Here is a 19,713-nt window from a genome sequence, read left to right as displayed (position 1 = left end):
TCACCAGCCGACGTGCATGAAATCCGATCATTTTTAGAATTTGTTTTATTATGTTGGAGCTCAGAAGCATGCTAAACAATGCTTGGAGATATCGGCCCCCTTCACTCCCTCTTTTATCCCCAGCTATCTGCACTAAGTGGTTTAAAGTGGATGAAGTAAATGGATAAGACACCCTTATTGCATGTTACCTCTAATAGGACGCCATCTTTATCATTTATAGTCTGAAGTTCTTCCTTTAAGCTTTACTCCTTCAATAAAAGGGTGTTTTTTCCAGTCTTTTCCCTCCATCTGTCCCTCCTTCCTCCACCCATGTCTTAGAGTATATAAACATGGAGAGCCATTGCTGTGTTTTCTTACCTTCTTTCCCTTTCTTAATTTCTCTCTTTTCTCTCTCCTCCTCCTGTTTCCTCCTCCTCTTGTTTCCCGTTACATGATTGCTGTTTTGCTCCTGTGATTGGCTCATTTTTGCGGGGTTGTTGTGTTGTTGATTTCTACTCCGTCCGCCCATTTGTCGTCGCCTTGATATTATTGCTTTTATTTTGGTCTAAAATGCCTCCGGTCATTGTGGATGTGGCTTCTTCACTGTCACTCTGATTTTTTTTTTTTTTTTTTTTGGTCACGTGTTAATTTGCCGTCGCACTTGTGTGCACTCACACTCCATCTGTTTATTTTGGCCTCCTCCTTCACCTTTCCTCCTCCCTTCTTGCAATTTCCTCCTTATTTCTTCTCCTTCCTCCTCCGTCCCTCTTCTTATCTTTATTTCCCCCTCTTTTCCTCCCTCCTTCCCCCTGCCTTGTTTGCTGCTTCACACAACCACCTCCTCCTCCTTCTCCTCTTCTTCCTCTTCCCGTCCCCGTGGCTCGGCAGCATTGGCACGAGGGAGGGGGTGATCCAGAAGAACCTGAGCGGCTTGCTGCCAGTGCGTGACTTCCGGCTGGACCCCAGCCTCATGTACTCCCTGCCCCTGCTGGCCCTCAGCCCCAACCTCCTGGTGGTGTGGATCTTCCTCAGCATGGCCTACTTCCTGGCCAAACTGCGCTGCAGCTGAGCGAGCAGCTCTACGCTGGAAGTGACCAAATGTCAAACGTACTGCGAGGGTGGGCGGGGACTCTCCACGCTGACTCCCCGGGGTGTTTCTGAAACTGTGCCACTGACCTGTGAGAGGGGTGTAATCAGCTCACACACACTGTCCCACCCTCACTAAGGGCTGTACGCGACTTACGTCCCACTTATCAGCAGCCACGCTTTGGGCTTTTTCTTTCTTTTCTATTCTTTAAACATCTTTTTCTTTTTTCTATTAAAAACCTGTCATAGCTCAGGGGTGTCAAACTCATCTTATTCGTGGGCCACTAACCCAATCCTGTATGATCCTAACAGGACCAGAAGGCTAACCTCTTCCCACTCCCCTAAACCTCCAAATTGTTCTTAATGTAATGAATTGATCTGATTTATAAATCTGATAAACTCTCTGTGATATCTTGAACTCCTGAGACCCTGCATCATCATACAGGGATATATGGTAACATATTTACTCTTCATTCTTCTTAATAAAGTGTTTATCTTTTCAAAAAAACACAATGATTACTTTATTCTGGTGGGCTGTCAAAGAAATAGTGGAGTTAAGATTAGGTCCAGCTAATCGTAAATCGCTAAGAAAAATTAAAAATGCATCCCTAACGAGAGCTCGGGTGTCCGGAGGTTAAGGACAGAGTACAACGAGAAGACGTCCTCAGTCTTGCAGGTCTAGCGACCCCTGCCTGTCAACCACCAATAGTTATGGAAAAATGTGCAGCACCCACTTTGGTGGGCCTTTTGAAATGTTCAGATGACATTTTTTTTGTCTCTATTACAAGTTTTACACCTTTCAGTTTCACTGCTGCTTAGTAAGCAGTTGCAGACAAGTTGTCTCACTTGCAAAATATGAGTGACTCCTGGCTATCCAGTAGCAGCTACAACAGTGACGTTTGTAGCGCAGCACCGTGTACGTCTTTGCAACCACTTGGCAACCTATTCAGTAATGCACATTTTTCCCTAGCAACCTGTGGTTGCCAGGGATTCACCAACTGGTTTCTAGTTCTGTGCGCCTGAGGTCTTACTGGCCTAGTTCTATCCCACTTGTTTGACACTCCTGATATATTAATTGTGTTGCCTACATTTGAGCGTGAGGCCACATGCCATGTTCACACTAAGCCTGCTGAATGTGAATTCTACATGAATCCATTCATGTGTTTTTTTTTTAGGATGATATTCGTCCACGTGTACACGCTGAAATTACCCAGATTATTTCCTTCTCTTCTCTCTTTTTTTTTTTTTTTTTTTTTTTTGTCCAGGATTAAGATAGCAGACACTGCTGTTTTAAACTCACGATTCACTTGTCACTACAGTCCAAAACGCTGCCACGTGATTAATCCTTTTTTTGGGCTTTTATGTGAAATACTAAATTTTAACCATTACGATGTCCTAAATCTCCAATTCTGTTTTCTTTACTGAGGTTTAACCAAACATGCATTTTTCTAAGACTTTACAGAAACTAACGCTGCAATTTTCAGATTCAGTGTATCTGAAAAAGCTCAGTTTTGTCCGCATGGACGGTATTTGCCAAAAAGAGGACTTTCAAAAAAAATTTGGCTGGCTCCGTGCGAACATATAACACAAAGCCATTAAAAGACATTAAGATATTACCTTTAGTAACTCACAGGATTATCCACTTCCAGTACTGCCTAACGAGAGTGTATTACTTCTTAGTGTATAACGCCCTCTGATGGACATATTTTGCTCCTTTGTGATGGTCAGTTAGTACTCTGCCTTACCCTTCACTGGTGGAAGGTAACAGTTTATTGTAAAGAGTATATAATGTGTATAAGGATAAGCAGATGATATCTAAACTTTGCTTTCAGGAAAGACCCACAGTAGCAATCAGATGATTATTTTATTCATGATTTAAGCTCAGCGCAAACAGCTTATATCATCAAAACATTTTCTGGAACATTTGGTTTATCATTGTCTTCCATGTGCTTTTGCACTTGCCCCACACGCTAATGTGGAGGAACCTAAAGCTTTTATCTCGTGCCAAAATGAAGCAAGTACGCGCTTGCTTAGATATATATTTTTAAGGCAGCATTTGCTTGTTTTTGTTTCTTTTGGTCTTCCTGCTTCTTTATAGACGGTGGAAGCATTTTCCTGCTTCTGCCTGAGCTTTTGCACTTTCCAGCAGATCCGGGTCTGTCTCTGTCTTTGTTTAGATCCAGCCTATTGAAATGTTTATGTGAGGTAGTGTTAGGAATCACCTGATAGCCCTGTTTAATCAGAAAAAATGAACTGAACCCATTAACTGACCGTTTACTTGATGGACATTAAACACTTGTGCTGCTGATATGAAAACTATGCTTGTTCACATTCATTTAGCCTTAAACAAAAAGCCCCGTGACATGTGTGACCCGTTTTAAAAGAGGAGTTCACTGAGCAGGAATACTGCTCTGAACTGTGTCGACTAAATGCGTATTGGCACAAGTACAAGCAGTATTTCGAACTCCTAGCACACCCACAAAAATAAAAATAAAATCATAAAAGCTGAAATATTGTCGCTAGTAGACGGAACAATCTAACAGTCTTATATTGAGTGTAGAGTGTGCCAAAATAAGTAACATCAATGTGAAAGCTGTTATTTTTTACGTTCAAACCAGTGTTAAAAAATAGATGTGGAAAAAAATATTTAGTTAACTGGAATAAAATGAACAACTAGACTTTTGAAAAAGAAAACTACTTGAAATGATGCAACCACATAGCTGCCTTAAAATAAATAACAATACACTGGAAATGTCTTTGCAGTTAATTTGGTCTTAATTTAAGTCTAAATATGATAAATGTCTGCTGTAAAAGTTAGCAAAATAAAAATAACTACAACTAATGTAAACTAAAAAAAACTTTGAGTTTCTCTTTAATTAATTCCTTATTAAAATTAAAGCTGCCCTGCTTAGTAGATTCAATGTCGAAATGCTCATTTAGTAGTGATGGCGATACTGAAATATCGATTCCTCCGATACCAGTCATTTATGTTCTAGAATCGATTCTCGTATTAAAATATCGATATTTTAGTAATTTAGGGTAAATTTGTAGTTTATCATTAACAGGAACACAGTGGAAATAAACTATATCATTCGGATTGTCTACATTGGAAGGAACTACTTCCTCTTCTGCCTTTCATAGGTAGGTATGTAGGTATGTTCAGGCCTATACTTTAGTGGCACAATTTACTGTCTTTGAGTCCAGTGTTTTGTATTTGCATTGCACAGCTTTACTGTTTTACTTTTCTCCTGCTGCTCTTTAGTGTCAGCTGTTTCCCCCATGAGCTGGTGGAAACCAAAAATGGAGCAAAAACTTTGATTTATCAGGTAGTCACAGTATTAGCTCCTCTTCTTTTTCTTCCTCCTAGCGTTATTCCCACTCTGCGGGGTCTGCTTTTCTGCAAAGCCGCCTCCATTTGGCACGGCCAAGGGCGTCGTTCAGGTTGGCGCTGATATTCTTCACGTTGCCTTTAATTTGGTCCATCTATCGCCTTTTTGGTCTGCCCCTTGGTCGCCGTCGCAGTGCTGTTCTTGCCACAGAGTTTTAATCACTTCTGACCACATGCCCATACCATCGCAATTGCACTCCTTGCATCTTCTCTGTGATTGGTGCAATACCCAGCCGCTTCCGGATGTCGATGTTCGTGACGTGGTCCTATTGTGTCAGGCCCAGGCACCATCGCAGCATCCGCATTTCCATTGTGTTAAGGGCCTGTTCGTGCTTTGCGGTGGCTGGCCAACACTCTGATCCATAAAGGGCCACAGGGCGCACTACACTCTTGTAGATCTTTGACTTGAGGTGGTCGGGCATTCATCGGTCGCACAGGACACCAGTGACTTGACGCCACTTCATCCAGGCCTCATTAATCCTGGCTCGTACGTCTGGCAGGATGTCGCCGTCATCGCCATCACAGTATTATCTCCTAATGCTAGTAATATTTATTAAAAGAATCACATATTTAACTAAAAGCAACCTTTTGAATTGTACCCCTTTGATCAGTTAAAATTCAAGTCAGACTACACAGCAATAATATGACCCATAATTAACCAGAATACTTTTAATTATCTTTTACTGTCTTTACTGCCAAAACAAAAAAAAGTCCTGTAGCCTGGATTTGCTCATTATCATTAAAGTGACCCTCTCAAGTTTAAAGTTTAGGCATGAGTGGCTGTTTTGTCATTCTTTTATCTCTTCATGGACTCAGGTTTTTCCAGTCTGGCTGAGTGTTATTTATGGGTTCAGTTCATTTATAAGACACCGTCACATCCTGGTGTTCACCTGCCCAGAGGCTGAGACTGGCCAGCGATGGCACTCTTCAAACACTTTAATTGGTCCCAGTGTGCCAAAATAGATGCAGTAAGTCAGCGATTTCGACCCACATCTGCTCTGCAGCTTTCAGGACAATGCAGTCGAGATCAGCTCTGTCTCACCGACTGACAGAACTGATCTCTGCGTACTTCAGGATGCAGCTTGTAACTGGAATGTATGATTGTAGGATATTCAGGGGAAATGTGTTTGCATTGCTGCAGCTTGTGAACCCTTTAGAGCATTTATCTGTACCAGCCGATATGTTTACATGAGCTTTATAGAGACAGTAGAGTGTTTGATGAGTAATGTGAGGTGTTAAGATGCAAAGAGTTTAGGCTATTAAAGATGGGATGTCTGCATTCATTTTGGCTTATGCATCCTAGAAACAAGGGACCAATACACAATGCAGTGTGTGTCCCTCTTGTTTCAGGCATTGTCCTCTTGTTTCTTGTGTCAAATAAAGATTCCAGTGTGATGATTTCTGTTAGCTGATTAACTGTTGTTTCTAGTCTTACCTTGCCAACAGTCCAGAACCCAAAGATAATTTGCTTACTAACATATTTTTAAAATAGCAAATTTACCATTAAAAACGCAAATATTTGGCATTCATGTTTAATAAATGGCTAAAATAATAAAAATACATGCCAACTAATTAAGCCACTGGATCATCAGTTAATCATCTTCTTGATTTTATCTAACTTTATGCACTTTTAATAGAGCTTCCTATAAGAATGTTGTTTTGATGTTTGATATGCCCACTGTTAATTATATCATTGTATTATTATGAAGAGCCTTATTTCCCAGTTACTAACTCCATGGCTTCCATGATATTTTGGTTATATTGAGAATGAAGTAAACGGGACCTACTTTGCTTTTTTTTTCTTATTTAGTGCACGGCAGCACGGTGGCATGGTGGTTAGCACTGTTGCCGCACAGCAAGAAGGTCCTGAGTTCAATTCCAACATCAGGCCGGGGTCTTTCTGTGTGGAGTTTGCATGTTCTCCCCGTGTTTGCGTGGGTTCCCTCCGGGTACTCCGGCTTCCTCCCACCGTCCAAAGACATGCAGCTTGTGGGGATAGGTTAATTGGATAATCCAAATTGCCACTAGGTGTGAATGTGCGAGTGAATGTGAGTGTGAATGGTTGTCTGTCCCTGTGTGTTGGCCCTGCGACAGACTGGCGACCTGTCCAGGGTGTACCCCGCCTTTCGCCCTATGACAGCTGGGATAGGCTCCAGCGCCCCCCGCGACCCTGAAAAGGATAAGCGGAAGCGAATGGATGGATGGATGGATAGTTTTAAATATATATAGCCCCTTTTCCATTAGTGCCTACTCGTGTCGTCTCGCTACTATTTACTGGGTTTTCCATTAGGTGATAGTACCTGGTACCAGGTACTGGGTTTTTTTGGGGGGGTTTTTTAGCACCTACTCGCTCAGGGTTCCAAGCGATCCAGGGCGATCTAAAAATGTGACATCAACAGACTGCATGCCACCTATTGGCTCGTCAGTGACGTCACTCCATGAGTCATTAGAGCGTCTCCCTCAGGAAAATCAAAACTGCCACTTTTAAAACCCGGCAACAAGGAAAATGGGTTCAAAAAGCAACGCTGTGGTCCCAGAGTCTGGAAAAAAGCCACAGACCAAGCAGGAGGTATATCGTTGCCTCGACGTCCACCTTTGTGGTTCTTATCCTGTGAAAAGTGCTATATAAATAAAGTAAAGTAGGTGGTACTCGATTGTAATGGGGGGAAAACGATTTGAGGCAAGTCGTGCTGTTTTGAGCTGAGACGAACCGAATAGGTACTAATGGAAAAAGGGCTTTTGTGACAGGAAATTCATATTAAATGGAATTCTTATTAAAAAACTTTCACACAGGAGAAAAACTTTGGTGAAAATAGTCTAGTAGGCACTAACAGTACAGCTCGCAAAGCATTCAGTGCTACCCCTCAGCAGGCTTCCCGATACTGGCCTATTCAAAGAAAGTAGACTTTCAGGTGAGGGTGCTCTTAGGTCTCAATCATGCAGGCTTAGAGAACAGTTGCCAATGCCTGGTAACCACAGTTCACTAGGGAAAAATTAGGGTTCCCTAACTAACTGCGAGTGCTTGTCGGCAGTCGCAAGTGGAAATTGATTGTTAACCCTGTTCATGCAGTCATACTGATGGCTAGTTACCCCCTAATTGGAAGGGGAAAGGGTGTATTCTCTAACCAGTTGGTGATTGATTGCTGGGGGTTGCTTGTTGTTGCTAGGTTGTAAAGTATATGGTGCCCTACCGAAAACCTCCTTGTCATTGCTTTGGTTCTGAGCAGATTGTAACTTTTCATGTTTCATTCAAACCAGAAACTCAGAAAATTTGCCTTCAAAGTAAAAGTTGTTGGTTTCAGTTTTAAAACTACAGTTGCACTAGGGATAAGGTTACAGACTGTAGCACAACCAAAATTATGACAACTGTTGGCATTGAACTTGCAGTGGCTAGTTGAAGACTGGGAAGCTACATCCAGATGAACAGAGTCAGCTGTCTGGACTTTTCTTACCTGGATAACTGAGCGCGGAACGAGGACAGACCAAAGCAATCGCAGAGAGGATTTTGTTGCAGCTGACTTCATGCAATGATAGCCAGCAACCTCATCAAATATGTCAAGAAATAGATGATTTTCCTTTGAAACCTGTCAGGGGTTGCTGACCAGTCTCTAGGCCTGTGTGACTGTAGCCTTAAAGAGAAAGTTAGGGACAGAAGATAAACTGAGGGACCTCTGTGAAATATTAAGTATATCTGAACTGTGAGCCATCCATAGCTACTCTAATACAGTGCGCCAATAAAATCATAGAGCTGGAAACAAGCATAGTAGGTCCTCTTTAACAATGTATGTGGAAACTGTGTTAGAAACCAGAAGCACTTAGATTGTTTTACATATTGGAAATCTGTAATGTAAAAATCAATATCTTTGCTTGTAAAGCTAACCATCAGCATCGGTCGCCTCCCTAGAGTTCAGAGGCTCTGCCTCATTAAGATCGACCCAGTATGGAAATGGATCAGACTAAAATAGCTTCCTTTGGGGAGCTTACCCATGCTGATGACCTCTAAGCAGTCACATACTACAGTAAAATGATCCTTCCTGTATTGAGAAATGTTTTGTGTCACAGGAAATGCAGTATACGTGTAGTAATTTCAGTAAAATATCAGTCTTGTGCTTTATATTAAAAGAATAATATTAAATTTGGGGATTTACTTCCTGGAAGGTTAGTGAGACGATTGGTACCATTTTTAATAAAGCGGCTAGTTAGCTTAATTTAGCTAATCTTATAAAACTAAAAGTTGTTTTTATTCTTTAAATATTTAACAATCTTACATTGTTAATGTAATTACAGTTAGGATACTGTGTAAAATGTGAATATAGACAGAATACAATGATTTGTAAATCTCACATTGATATTTTATTCACAGTACAACAGAGAAAACATACAAAGTTTAAACTGAGAAATAAAAATATTAGCTTAAATTGAATTTGATGGTAGCAACATGACACAGGGCAGTGTTTACTGCTGTGCAGCATCCCCTCTGCTTTAGCAGTCTATAAATATCTGTAAACTGAGGAAACTAACTTTTAGACTTTTGGGAGAGTCCATTTACTTCTGAGAAACTCTGCCCGTCTATAATGGTACATTTTCTCAGTTTAAACATATTTTTCCTATGTAAAGAAAATGGGAGTTTATGAGATTTGTAAGTCATCATATGTTTTTATTTACATTTTATGTTGTGTCCTAACTTTTTTGCTCATAAAGGAAAGGGCCTTTAGTCTTTAAAGCTGCTGGTTGGTGGATTTTGTTTCTTTTGAACTCAGCCAGGCTAGTATTTTATTCCTTTTTACCCATTTTGTCTATTAGCTGTAAGCTAGCTTAATGTTTTAAAGTAAGACTAAAAATAAAGCTGGGTAAAAGGCTTTGTGAAAAGCTACAAAAGGTATTTTGAAAATCCACCAGCACCCTTAAAGCTCTTTTTTTTAAAAATCTTTAATTAATATAAAATATGTTTTGTTTTGTTTTTATCAACAATATAGCTAACTAAAGCTAACTATCTGCTGGCGGAAGCTTAGCATGCTAATGTGAGTGTGGGGTCAACTTTTTTTTTCTTTTTTTTTTTTAGCTCAAATCCAGCAACAATGCAACTACAAATTGTCTCAATTTAAGTGATTATACGCCGCTTTTGAGGTTTTTAGCATTAGTTTTAAGGTTATTGCTTTCTTATCATCTGTTGAACTACCTCTGTGAGCTTAGCATTTATTCAAAAATAAAATAATATCAAAACTTATCATCGCTGAGCAGTAGGAATGTAAGTATTATTGGGAAATGGTAAAAAGTTGTGGAAGTTTGATCAAGACTAAATGCCAGTGAGGGATAGTGGTTTCAGATACTTTGAACATTGAGTCCCACTATACCTGCAGGTGTAACTACCCTAAAGTGCTTCCTACAAAATTAATCTAATGTTATATTATCCACCTGAAGAGAAAACATCAGTTTGCCTTTTCCTTTGCTTTATTTATTTATTTATTTTTAGGAAATCAGATATATCAGAAAATATATTTGTACTGCTGTAGATAAACTATATTTAAATGCCTGTATTGCCAAAATGCTTTATTTATCATATTGTTGTCTGCTATATGTATACATATATATATATAGTCTGCGGTTATTCCAAAGTAGAGTGTGTATATATTGATTATTATAATGCTTGTGCCATAACTGTCACGCTGTCATTACTCTTGGTCACAGCTGAACATGACTGTTGTTGAGTTCCCTGTAATATGCATATTTATATGTATTTTGTTGTGTTGTGACTGTTAGCTGTGGATTTGATTGCTTCTCTGTTTGCAGGTGTTTTCAAACCTCGTTTTGACGGACTTGCACTGGTTTTGTGGCTCTCTTGTTGTTTAAGTTAGCAAACAGCAGGAAATCATGGTACCAGATTTTCTGTTCTTGTTCACGTCCAAAGGCTTTTTATCTCGCTGAGTATCGCGAACCCCAGAAAACCTCCCCTTTTCCTGCTCAAATAAATGCTTCCTGCATCCACCTGCAGAATGTAAACCGTGTGATATTTTATAGTCTTTAAAGTTTTGCACTCTCATCTTATTCTAACCTGCTTTAACGTGTCAGGTTCTACCTGGCTATCCTTGAACATGCTTCAGCTGTGCTCTGAATAAAGAGACAAATGTGATTATCCAGCTGGTAGCAGACAATTTGGAGGTCGTTTATCTATTTATTCATGTGTTGGTCAATCCATGTGTCATAATGTGCATTTGTTGTGTCTATGAATGGATTTTGTTTTTTTTTAATTCGGCAGCAGTCATGCTGTTTATCAGGTTAAGAAACATGTTTTGGGCTGCTGCCTTAGTGGTGACTGGCTTGTGACCCCCCTGAGGATGAGTGTCTCTCCTCCTGGTCTCAAACCAGAGATCTTTAAGGCGTGGGGGAACTCCAGGCCTGAAGGGCCGGTGTCCTGCAGGTTTTAGATGTGTCCTTCATCCAAAACAGCTGATTCAAATGGCTAAATGACCTCCTCAACATGTCTTGAAGTTCTCCAGAGGGCTGGTAACAAACTAATCATTTGATTCAGATGGGTTGACCTAGGGTGATATCTAAAACCTGCAGGACACCGGCCCTTGAGGCCTGGAGTTCCACCGTGCCTGCTTTAAAATATGACTGCTTCACCTGAGCCTTTCTAGAGTAAATTTGAAAGAGTGTAAACTTACTGACCTTTGCTGGTCATAAGCAGGAATTGCTATTGTGAAATAATCCATAGGCTTTTTTTATTTATTTATTTATTTATATAATAAAAAATACATTTTTTTTTAACCCTTGAACCCTAATGTGCTTTTTTTTGTCACTAACATTGGGCCTATTTTACTTGATATACTGTTAAAACATACTTAACATCAACAGTACTCTCCTTTCTCTACGTAACCTCTATGCAACGTCTCAAAACAAAATAAAGGAATCATGGCGGGACCCTCCAGGCTCTAATGCACCGCAATGAAAATCACGTAGCTAATATCACGTTGGTGAAAATTACCTGACATTAGTGTTCTCGGGTTGAGACAGATGCTTTTTTTTTTGTTTTGTTTTTTTTGTTGAACGTTTTTAAATTAAAGTTTCAGTCTTATTTTCTGTCATTTGTACTAACATTACATTTAGTGATCTGACTGCCTGTCTGCATGGTAGATTAGATTGATATAAAGATTAGATATAAAACCTGTAAAACATGTTTTCATCCATTGTCTCCATCCTGCATTCTTTCTACTCCTGTGCCTATAAAAATCAGTCATTCTACAGACATCTGTGACAAAATTGACCCTGCTTCTCATTCAATCTCCTGCTTCATAATCACAAAACTATCAGAAATGTGTTCACTGGTCTCTAGTTTTGAGTCTTACTGAATATAATGTGATTTAAATTTATTTTTTTTTATTTTGGTTCCATTTGAAGTGAAATCGACCACACAGTGAGCACTTCTCAGTCACATTCACACCTTATGTGGACAGCTCTGGTTTAAAAAAAAAAAAATAAGGCTGAGGAGTCACAGCATCACAACAACTAAAGTTACCTTTAATTTTCATGGTAACCAGGAGAAATAATAGAATAGATTTTTATAATATTTTAACTTTGTTTAATATTTAAATCCATTTCCTTTTGAAAATAGTGTTAGTTTTACAAGTTCACAAAATTGAGTTTATCCCAGAATTTCAATCCATCAACAAGAGTTTCCCTTTGACTTCATATGAAGAAACGTGTGTCCTCTAACAGAACTCTTAGTCCTTTGCACTCATGGTTGAATGATCATTTTCATCTTTTCTTCTCATCATGTGCACAAGTCATCATTTCTGCTTTTTTTTTTTTCCTTTTGCTCTCATTCTGCCTGTGAACGCCCTCTCTCCCCTCTGTCTCCTCCTCCTCCTCCTGTCTCCTCAGCGAGGGCTGTAGGCGAGAAAACACTGTGAAGAACGTCGGATGCCGAAAGTACGCGTTTAACTCGCTGCAGCTCAAGGCCTTCCCCAGACACTACCGACCGCCCGACGGCACCTTTGGCAAAGTGGAGACCTGACTGGAGGAGATCAGAGGACTGCTATGCGATCAAACTGAGTACAGTGAAGATACTGTGATGAGAGACTGTATAATTTCACCATCATGTGGCCTGGTTCCTGCTGTAGAGGTTTTAGATTAGATTATCGTGGAGGTAGACTGAGTGACTGAATGTCACACTAACAAACAGTAGCTCCGTCCTGAAAAATAAAGACGAAAAACCACCTTAGTGGAATGACTGTTTTTAGGTACTGTACACATTGCTTAGAAATGTTTTTATTTTTTATTATAGAAAAGCACTGCCTCACTTCCACTTCCAGTACTGATGTAATCGATATGAAGGATGCATAATTTCTGTTCTACAATAAAGATGAAGAATATCAGAAAATCTGCAACTGTGTTTGACTTCTTTCCAAATGAATACAAATGCAAACAAATACAAATACAAACAGACTTAGTTTTAATAAACCTATATTTGCACTTGTTAATTTCCCAATACACCGAAGATTGGGGGGGGACAAAGTAACACCCCCTTGATTAATAATGTGACTAACCACATTTTGGAAAGCTTTCAGTTCAGTTTCATGAGCCATACTCAGATTACTGCCAGACCTGCTGAATCAATAAATCTGTTAAACGGAACCAGTCTGACAAAGTGAAACAGGCTAAAAGATCGCAAACAACAACACATCAGGCCATGATGCAAAGAAACGGCTGAGAAACAAAGCCAGTGACATCTGTCAGTTTAGGAAAGGTCACAAAGCCATTTCTGACTCCAGTGAACCACAGTGAGAGGCATACACACATAAAGAAAACTTGGGACAGTGCTGAAGCTTCCCAGGAGTGACCAGCCCACCAAAATTACTCCAAGGACGCATCGACGACTCATCCAGGAGGTCACAAAAGAACTCAGAACAACAGCTAAAGAACTGCAGGCCTCACTAGTCTCAGCTAAGGTCAGAGTTCATGTTTCAACAGTGAGACAGAGACTGGGCAAAAATGGCCTCCATGCAAGAGTTCAAGGAGAAAACCACTGCTGACCAAAAAGATCGCAAAAGCTTGTCTCAGTCTCACATTTACTAAAAACATCTTGATGATCCCCAAGAAAATATTCTGTGGACTGACGAGACAAAAACTGAACTTTCTGGAAGGTTTAAGTCCTGTTACATCTGACATCAAACTAACAGCATTTCATAAAAAGAACATCACAGCAACAGTCAAACATGGTGGTGGTAGTGTGATGGGGCTGCTTTGCTGCTTCAGGACGACTTGCTGTAACTGATGGAACCTTGAATTCTGCTCTGAAGGAGGATGTCTGACCATCAGTTTATGCTCTGAAGCTCAAGAGCACTTGGGTTATACACAATGTTGGGTAAGTTACTTTAAATTAGTAACTTAGTTACATTACTAGTTACTTAAAAGTAACTCAGTTACTTCAAGTTACTCGTTACTTTCAAAGTAACTAGTTACTAGGGAAAGTAACTTTGGTTTTACTCAGAATTATCTTGTTAATGTGTTGCTTCCATAACTGGATACCCAGCAAGATTGCAGTCTTCTAGCTTGCTTACTTGCCACAAGTGCACTGTGCATATTTACACAAGAGAAATCCCACGCCTAGACCGTTGTTGACCACTGCCATGATTCTAGCCTACGTCACAGCGTCATGTGCGCTTTTTACATCCAACACAAAAACTGCAGTCGTGGTGCTTTCGATTGTACTCAGAACTCAGAAATTCTGCCTTCTGAATAGGAAGATGTAGGTAACACCAGGCTGCAGATGAGCTGCATACATGGCTGGACTGGGACAAAAAATCGGCCCGGGCATTTTGACTAGAGACCGGCCCATCATTATAGGAATAATCATAAAGCTTTTGAATGAAAACAAACACTGTTGTGACAATGATGTACACTGTTCTGATGGTATATATGCTTCAATCTATCAATCGTTTGTTGTAAGACTCAGATAATTATTTTTTAAAGCTAGATATTTTAAATGAGAATAAGAAAGAAAAGTATTTCTTTGTGCCCCCCTTTCCCTGTTAATGCCCTACCTGGCCCCCCCTGGCAACACTTTGCTAGACCCGCCCCTGCACAGTTACCAGCTGTCAGCTACCTAAAAAAGGATCCTGGTGTTATTTGTCTCTCAGAAACTGTTCATAACTTCCCTTCAACTCATTCATGTCACCTAAAAGGTAAACCTGTTTCTCCATCACAGCTCTGATGATCCAGTAAGGACATCTCCTGGTTTCATCTTCATGTTTCCCTCTCACCCATAGCTGGACTGGCCATCGGGCATACCGGGCATTTGCCCGGTGGGCCGCTGGTGATTTTTTGTTTTTATGGGCCGATGGATTTTTTTTTTTTTTTTTTTTTTTTTAGGAAGGGTATAATGAAAGGTGTTGGATTGGCCAGTTGGTCATGATCGACTCTGGGCTGGACCAATTACAGCCGAGGAGGCCGGATGCACCCGCCCCCTAGTTTAGCAATCACGTGATTTTCGCGCATTGCATGCCGGGAACTAGTGGCAAAATAATCCAAGTACCGCATCAAATGCAAGCATTTGCAGCACCGCAAAACGTTCATTCTCCGGTTCCAATACCTTCTTGTTTTTTCTTTGCCGCACAAAAATGGAATGTACAAAACGAAGGAGAACAATGCCGGTCCGTACAAAGACAGACTCGACGAAAAGACAAAGAAAAGATACGAGGAAAAAAACTCAAAGGTGTGAAAGGGTCAGACCCTTACGAGCACACAGAGTGGACAAAAGACGTTAGCGTGCTGCCCAACTTTCACCACGCTCAGATTTATAATCATACGGTTCTTGGAGTGAGTGCATACACTCATGAAGTTCAGTAACTTCAGGTCACTGCAACAAGCCCAGGTACAGTTTACCGACGGATGGGTGCAGGACCTTGAAACGCACCGTGTAGAACGAAAGACCATCATACATATCATAAGTTTACCAGTCTCACAAATCGTCGTCATAAATACACATTCGTTAACCGTTTATTAATATAACCTTTGAGCTCAACGGTAATTAATTAGTGGAAATAATTTCTGGTAGCATCACAGAAATGTAGCAGTGACAACAATATTGTATGCTGTAATCGCACTGGGCAATTAGTGATAGAAAAAACCTGTTTTATCCTGTGAATAAAAGTATATGTTTTTGTCAGTGTACCATAATAACAGAAGCGAAACACAATATTGTGTTAGCACAATTCACTATTTATGCACAATAAACACAATAAACAAAGGAGCATAGCGCGACAATTTCTGTTCAGCGCCAGACTTGCTTGTAACCTATATCACCAATTATGTTAAGAAAAATGACGCATTAACTACTACAAAACTCTGACCTTTGTGGGAATGCTTGGAGCAGACTAACATGTGAGCTGGAGTGTTCTGAGACGTTATATTTGGTATATCCAGACCATCCGTCAGCTCTTACTTCGGAAACATGGCTTAAAAAATTTCTCTTCAACGACGTAATCCGATAAAAAAAACAAAAAAAAAAAAACTATCTCTTTACCCGTCGGCTTCCCGTGGCTGTCATGCGACCGCCTATTGCAGTTAATAATACAACAGCTTCTTGACATTTTTTGGGTTTCTTTTTATCGCTGTGTAACTGAGTTCAATTGAAAGCCTGCGTGCGCTAGTACCTCTTGCCACAAGTTCCCAGAATCCTTTCCGGTTTTTACCCCTGAATGACGTCACATTTTCAATCTTTATCCTGGTGGGCCGGTCTAGTTAAAATGCCCGGGCCGATTTTTTGTCCCAGTCCAGCCTTGCTCTCACCAGATAACCAAACCGACATCATGACCAGCAGGTTAACAGCTGTGGCTCCAGCAAACATCAGCTGATACTATAAATTAATATTAAATAAATTCTAACAACAGCTGATCAAGCTTAAACCTGCTGCTGTTGTTTAGCGCAACATCCGCTGGTTTCTTCTTTCTGGCACAAAGTGAGCGATAAACAAACGAGAGAGAAAAGCTGATCAGCTGATCATTGATCAGTTTCATGATTAAAGTAGAAACAGGAGAGAAAGAGAGAAGAAGAGGCAGCTGTGCAGCGTAAACACAGAATAACTCCAGCTTTGTGTCTTTTTCATTGTAGCTGAAGTCCGGGACAAACTGCGTTCCTCTTCACCTCAATACGAAACGCGAAATATTTTCTCTGAAAACGAGACGATTCTGTTTTTTACAGGACGGCTGGCAACTCTAATAATTAACCTTATGAACAAAATAAAGTTCAACATCAGTAACATAGCACCACCCAGCTGTATAGAAACTCCGTCATGCTAGTACCCAGTTCGAAAAAGTCAGCATAACGAAAATAAACTCCACCTAAACTTGGTTCATATCTGACCCAGATGGACTGCAGGTCATAACTTCTTACCTGAAGTTCAGTTCACCTGACACTTGGACCGGCGGCCGCCTCGGGTCTCTCCTCTTGCCTCCCTTTTCCTTCATCCACCTGCTGGCCTCCACCATTTGCTAATGTTATTGAATCTGTGGAAGCTCCGCGACAGCCACCACACGAAGTAACGAATAACGAGCCTATCTAAATCCCAGTAACGAGTAACGCGTTCCTGGTTTTGGCATAATAACTAGTTACCGTGCTCGTTACCACAATAATAACGTAGTTACTGTAACACGTTACTTAATAACACGCTAGTCCCTACACTGGTTATACAGCAGGACAATGATCTGAAAAGTCCACCTCAGAATGATTCAAAACCACAAAATTATGGTTTTGGAGTGGCAGAGTCAAAGTCTGGGCTTAAATTTAGATTTATCCTTTTTTTTAATAAAACAAAAACAAAAAACCCAACTTATTTGCATATTTATTTCAAAAACTAAATACTTTTTAGTTTTTGCAAAACATCTTCCCATCACAAGGTAATGCTTAAATTCTTATCCAGCTCTGCTTTTAACATAATAAATCAGCAATATCTGTCACAGGTGGATCTAGAAGGGTGGCATGGGGTGGCATGTGCCACCCTAAAATGATCTTGTGCCACCCTAGTTTTGCATATGACAGTGTTGTTTATTAAAACAAGATAACATTGGGCCTAGCAACAGTTAACACTGAATGTAAATTCTAAAACTGAATATATTACATAGTGATACCCCCCCTCCCCTATTAACAAATGGTTCAGCCCACAGCACAGAAGCATTATTTCTTGTTCCAGAAGGAGTGGCTACATTTTTAGATAAATAGTTGTATATAACTTTATTGTTTAGAAAAGTTGTGCAGAAATTTTCAAAATTTACAACTTATATTTGCATTTCAAGTTGTGAAAATAATTTACTAAACATGTCTGTGGTTTTTACAGTAAAAAAAAATATAAGTACTACTAGGATTTTTGTTTTTTGTGTGATTTCAGATCAGTTGTGTTAATACTATATGTCAATGAAAAAATAACTGTAAATTCAGACGTGAGGCTGAGGTGAAAAGAATGATACAAGCAAGGAAAAAACCAAACACAAACAAAAGAACAATTTGAAGGTGAAATGCAAATGTCAAATCAAAAGTAGTCAAAAATGGCGAATTACATTTTGGACATCAGAGGGTTAACGCAACAAGTCATGAAAAATTAGGTTTAAATTTTTGTTCATGGCAGTGTAGATTTGTTACATTTTGTGTAAATTTAAGCATGCATCAATTAGATTTTTTCTAAGAAAAAAAGTTTGACACTTTACTTAGACATGTGTTTGTAAATGAACTGCCCCTGGTAAGCGGTCAGCGGTGGGACCTTCCAGCGGAGGAGCCCAGCAGGAGTCTTGTTTCCATGACAACCGTGTCATTACCTAGCATGGATTGTGAAGCGGCTGCGGCTGCTACTTAGAGTTTTACCGACAAAAACGGGTATACAAAAGGTCGCGGGTTGTTTAATCCAGCAGTTTGGCTCCAGAGAGGCTGTTTGTGATAGTAGCACTAACCGAGTAACGAACGTAGAGACGGACGTCACGTCAGCTGTGCTTTAACCTGGGAAATAAAAACAGGCTGTATACACGTGAATTTTACTTTATTTCAAACACAAGTGGTAACAATCGAAGAATTAAGGTGTATGTGGAAGGTGATGGTGAAAAAGAATAAAATGAATGGCTGGAGGACCAATCCTGAGGAAACAAACAAACAAGTTTTTTAATTAAAGTATCAAATTCATTTTAAAAACTATGAGCATGTTTGTCTTTCTCATAAATTCATATTTTCTCCTTGTAAGTAGATCAGTTTTTCCTCCAACTTACACTTTGTTTCTCACAAATTTCCAAATTACAATTTCTTGTCTTGTAAATTTGTAAAAACAATTTTTTTGTAAATGTATTATTTTGTCCTCATAATTTACTTTTTTTTAATGTATCATTTTTACTCATAAATTTGCATGTTATTCATAAGTTTGTCATTTTCCATTTTTGTAAATTTATCATTCTCATAAATTAACAAATTTTAACTTGCTAACCAACATTTTCTTTTTAACCAATTTAACGGGTTTTGTTTTGTTTTGTTTTTTTAATGTCATTTCCCCCCATAAAATTTTCTAAAAGCCTTTTTTCCTATGAGTGTAAATTTTTTTAGTTCATAATTTTCTCGTTGTTTCCCCACAAATTTGCCATTTCTTCTTAAACTGTGCCATGAATGACAACATATACCAAATAAGTTGATCTATTCAAATGAAATTCAGCTCGTGGTTCTCCAAAGATTTATCTCTCTGTAGTTCTGCAGTTATAATAAACATAAGACTTTTTTTGAAATTGCCACATGGGGGTTAAAAGATGGCGTCTTTGTAGCACAGGGGGTGTTAACATCTTAGACATTCCTGTCATTTAGCTGTGTTAATCCTAACGTATTTCTAGAAGGTGTAGATGACAGTGTCCCAAACGTCATACTTGTACTCATGCTGCCAAGCCTAACCCTGAATGCCAGCACAACCATCAGTCCTGACTTGTCACATAGAAATAAATCATTAATTGTAAAGAGCTTCTGTACTCATATGAGAATTTTGTGCTGCTAACAGGAAACTCCAGGGTGGGAAGGCTAAATGAGCATGACTCTTAAATCAACCTTTTTAATCTTTATCATTTCAGGGTTTTACTGTGGAAAGTCAGACTACCCAGAGAACATGAATGTGAGTTACTTTCAGACTTTTGGTCGGTCAAAGATTGTAAAAACCTTTGAAACGTTTACTCACCCATGGGCATGAATCTCATGGTATTTGGGGGCTTTTAATGATTTCTTTGAACTGTTCTTTTTTTAGTGGT

At 39.6% G+C, this 19,713-nt stretch overlaps 1 protein-coding gene across 14 annotated transcripts in view; it reads left to right on the top strand.

Moving 5' to 3' along the window:
• Positions 1 to 12,835, top strand: part of inpp4ab (inositol polyphosphate-4-phosphatase type I Ab) — a 77,724-nt gene extending 64,889 nt beyond the window's left edge. For 8 of the 14 annotated variants that reach the window (XM_076880653.1, XM_076880652.1, XM_076880657.1 and 5 more), the window contains one exon: positions 868 to 10,453. In XM_076880653.1, coding sequence (XP_076736768.1) covers positions 868 to 1,048 — 181 coding nt within the window. In that variant the 3' untranslated portion in view covers positions 1,049 to 10,453. Of the gene's footprint in view, positions 1 to 867; positions 10,454 to 12,334 lie in introns of those variants that run through there. The other 6 variants (XM_076880660.1, XM_076880661.1, XM_076880662.1 and 3 more) reach the window with 1 other exon arrangement.
• The last annotated feature ends 6,878 nt before the right edge of the window (positions 12,836 to 19,713 follow it).

This window comes from Maylandia zebra, linkage group LG23 (assembly GCF_041146795.1).
Source record: "Maylandia zebra isolate NMK-2024a linkage group LG23, Mzebra_GT3a, whole genome shotgun sequence".
Classification (NCBI taxonomy): domain Eukaryota; kingdom Metazoa; phylum Chordata; class Actinopteri; order Cichliformes; family Cichlidae; genus Maylandia; species Maylandia zebra.
The sequence above is the reverse complement of the archived record's forward strand: the minus strand, read 5'-3'. Positions and strand labels throughout refer to the sequence as shown.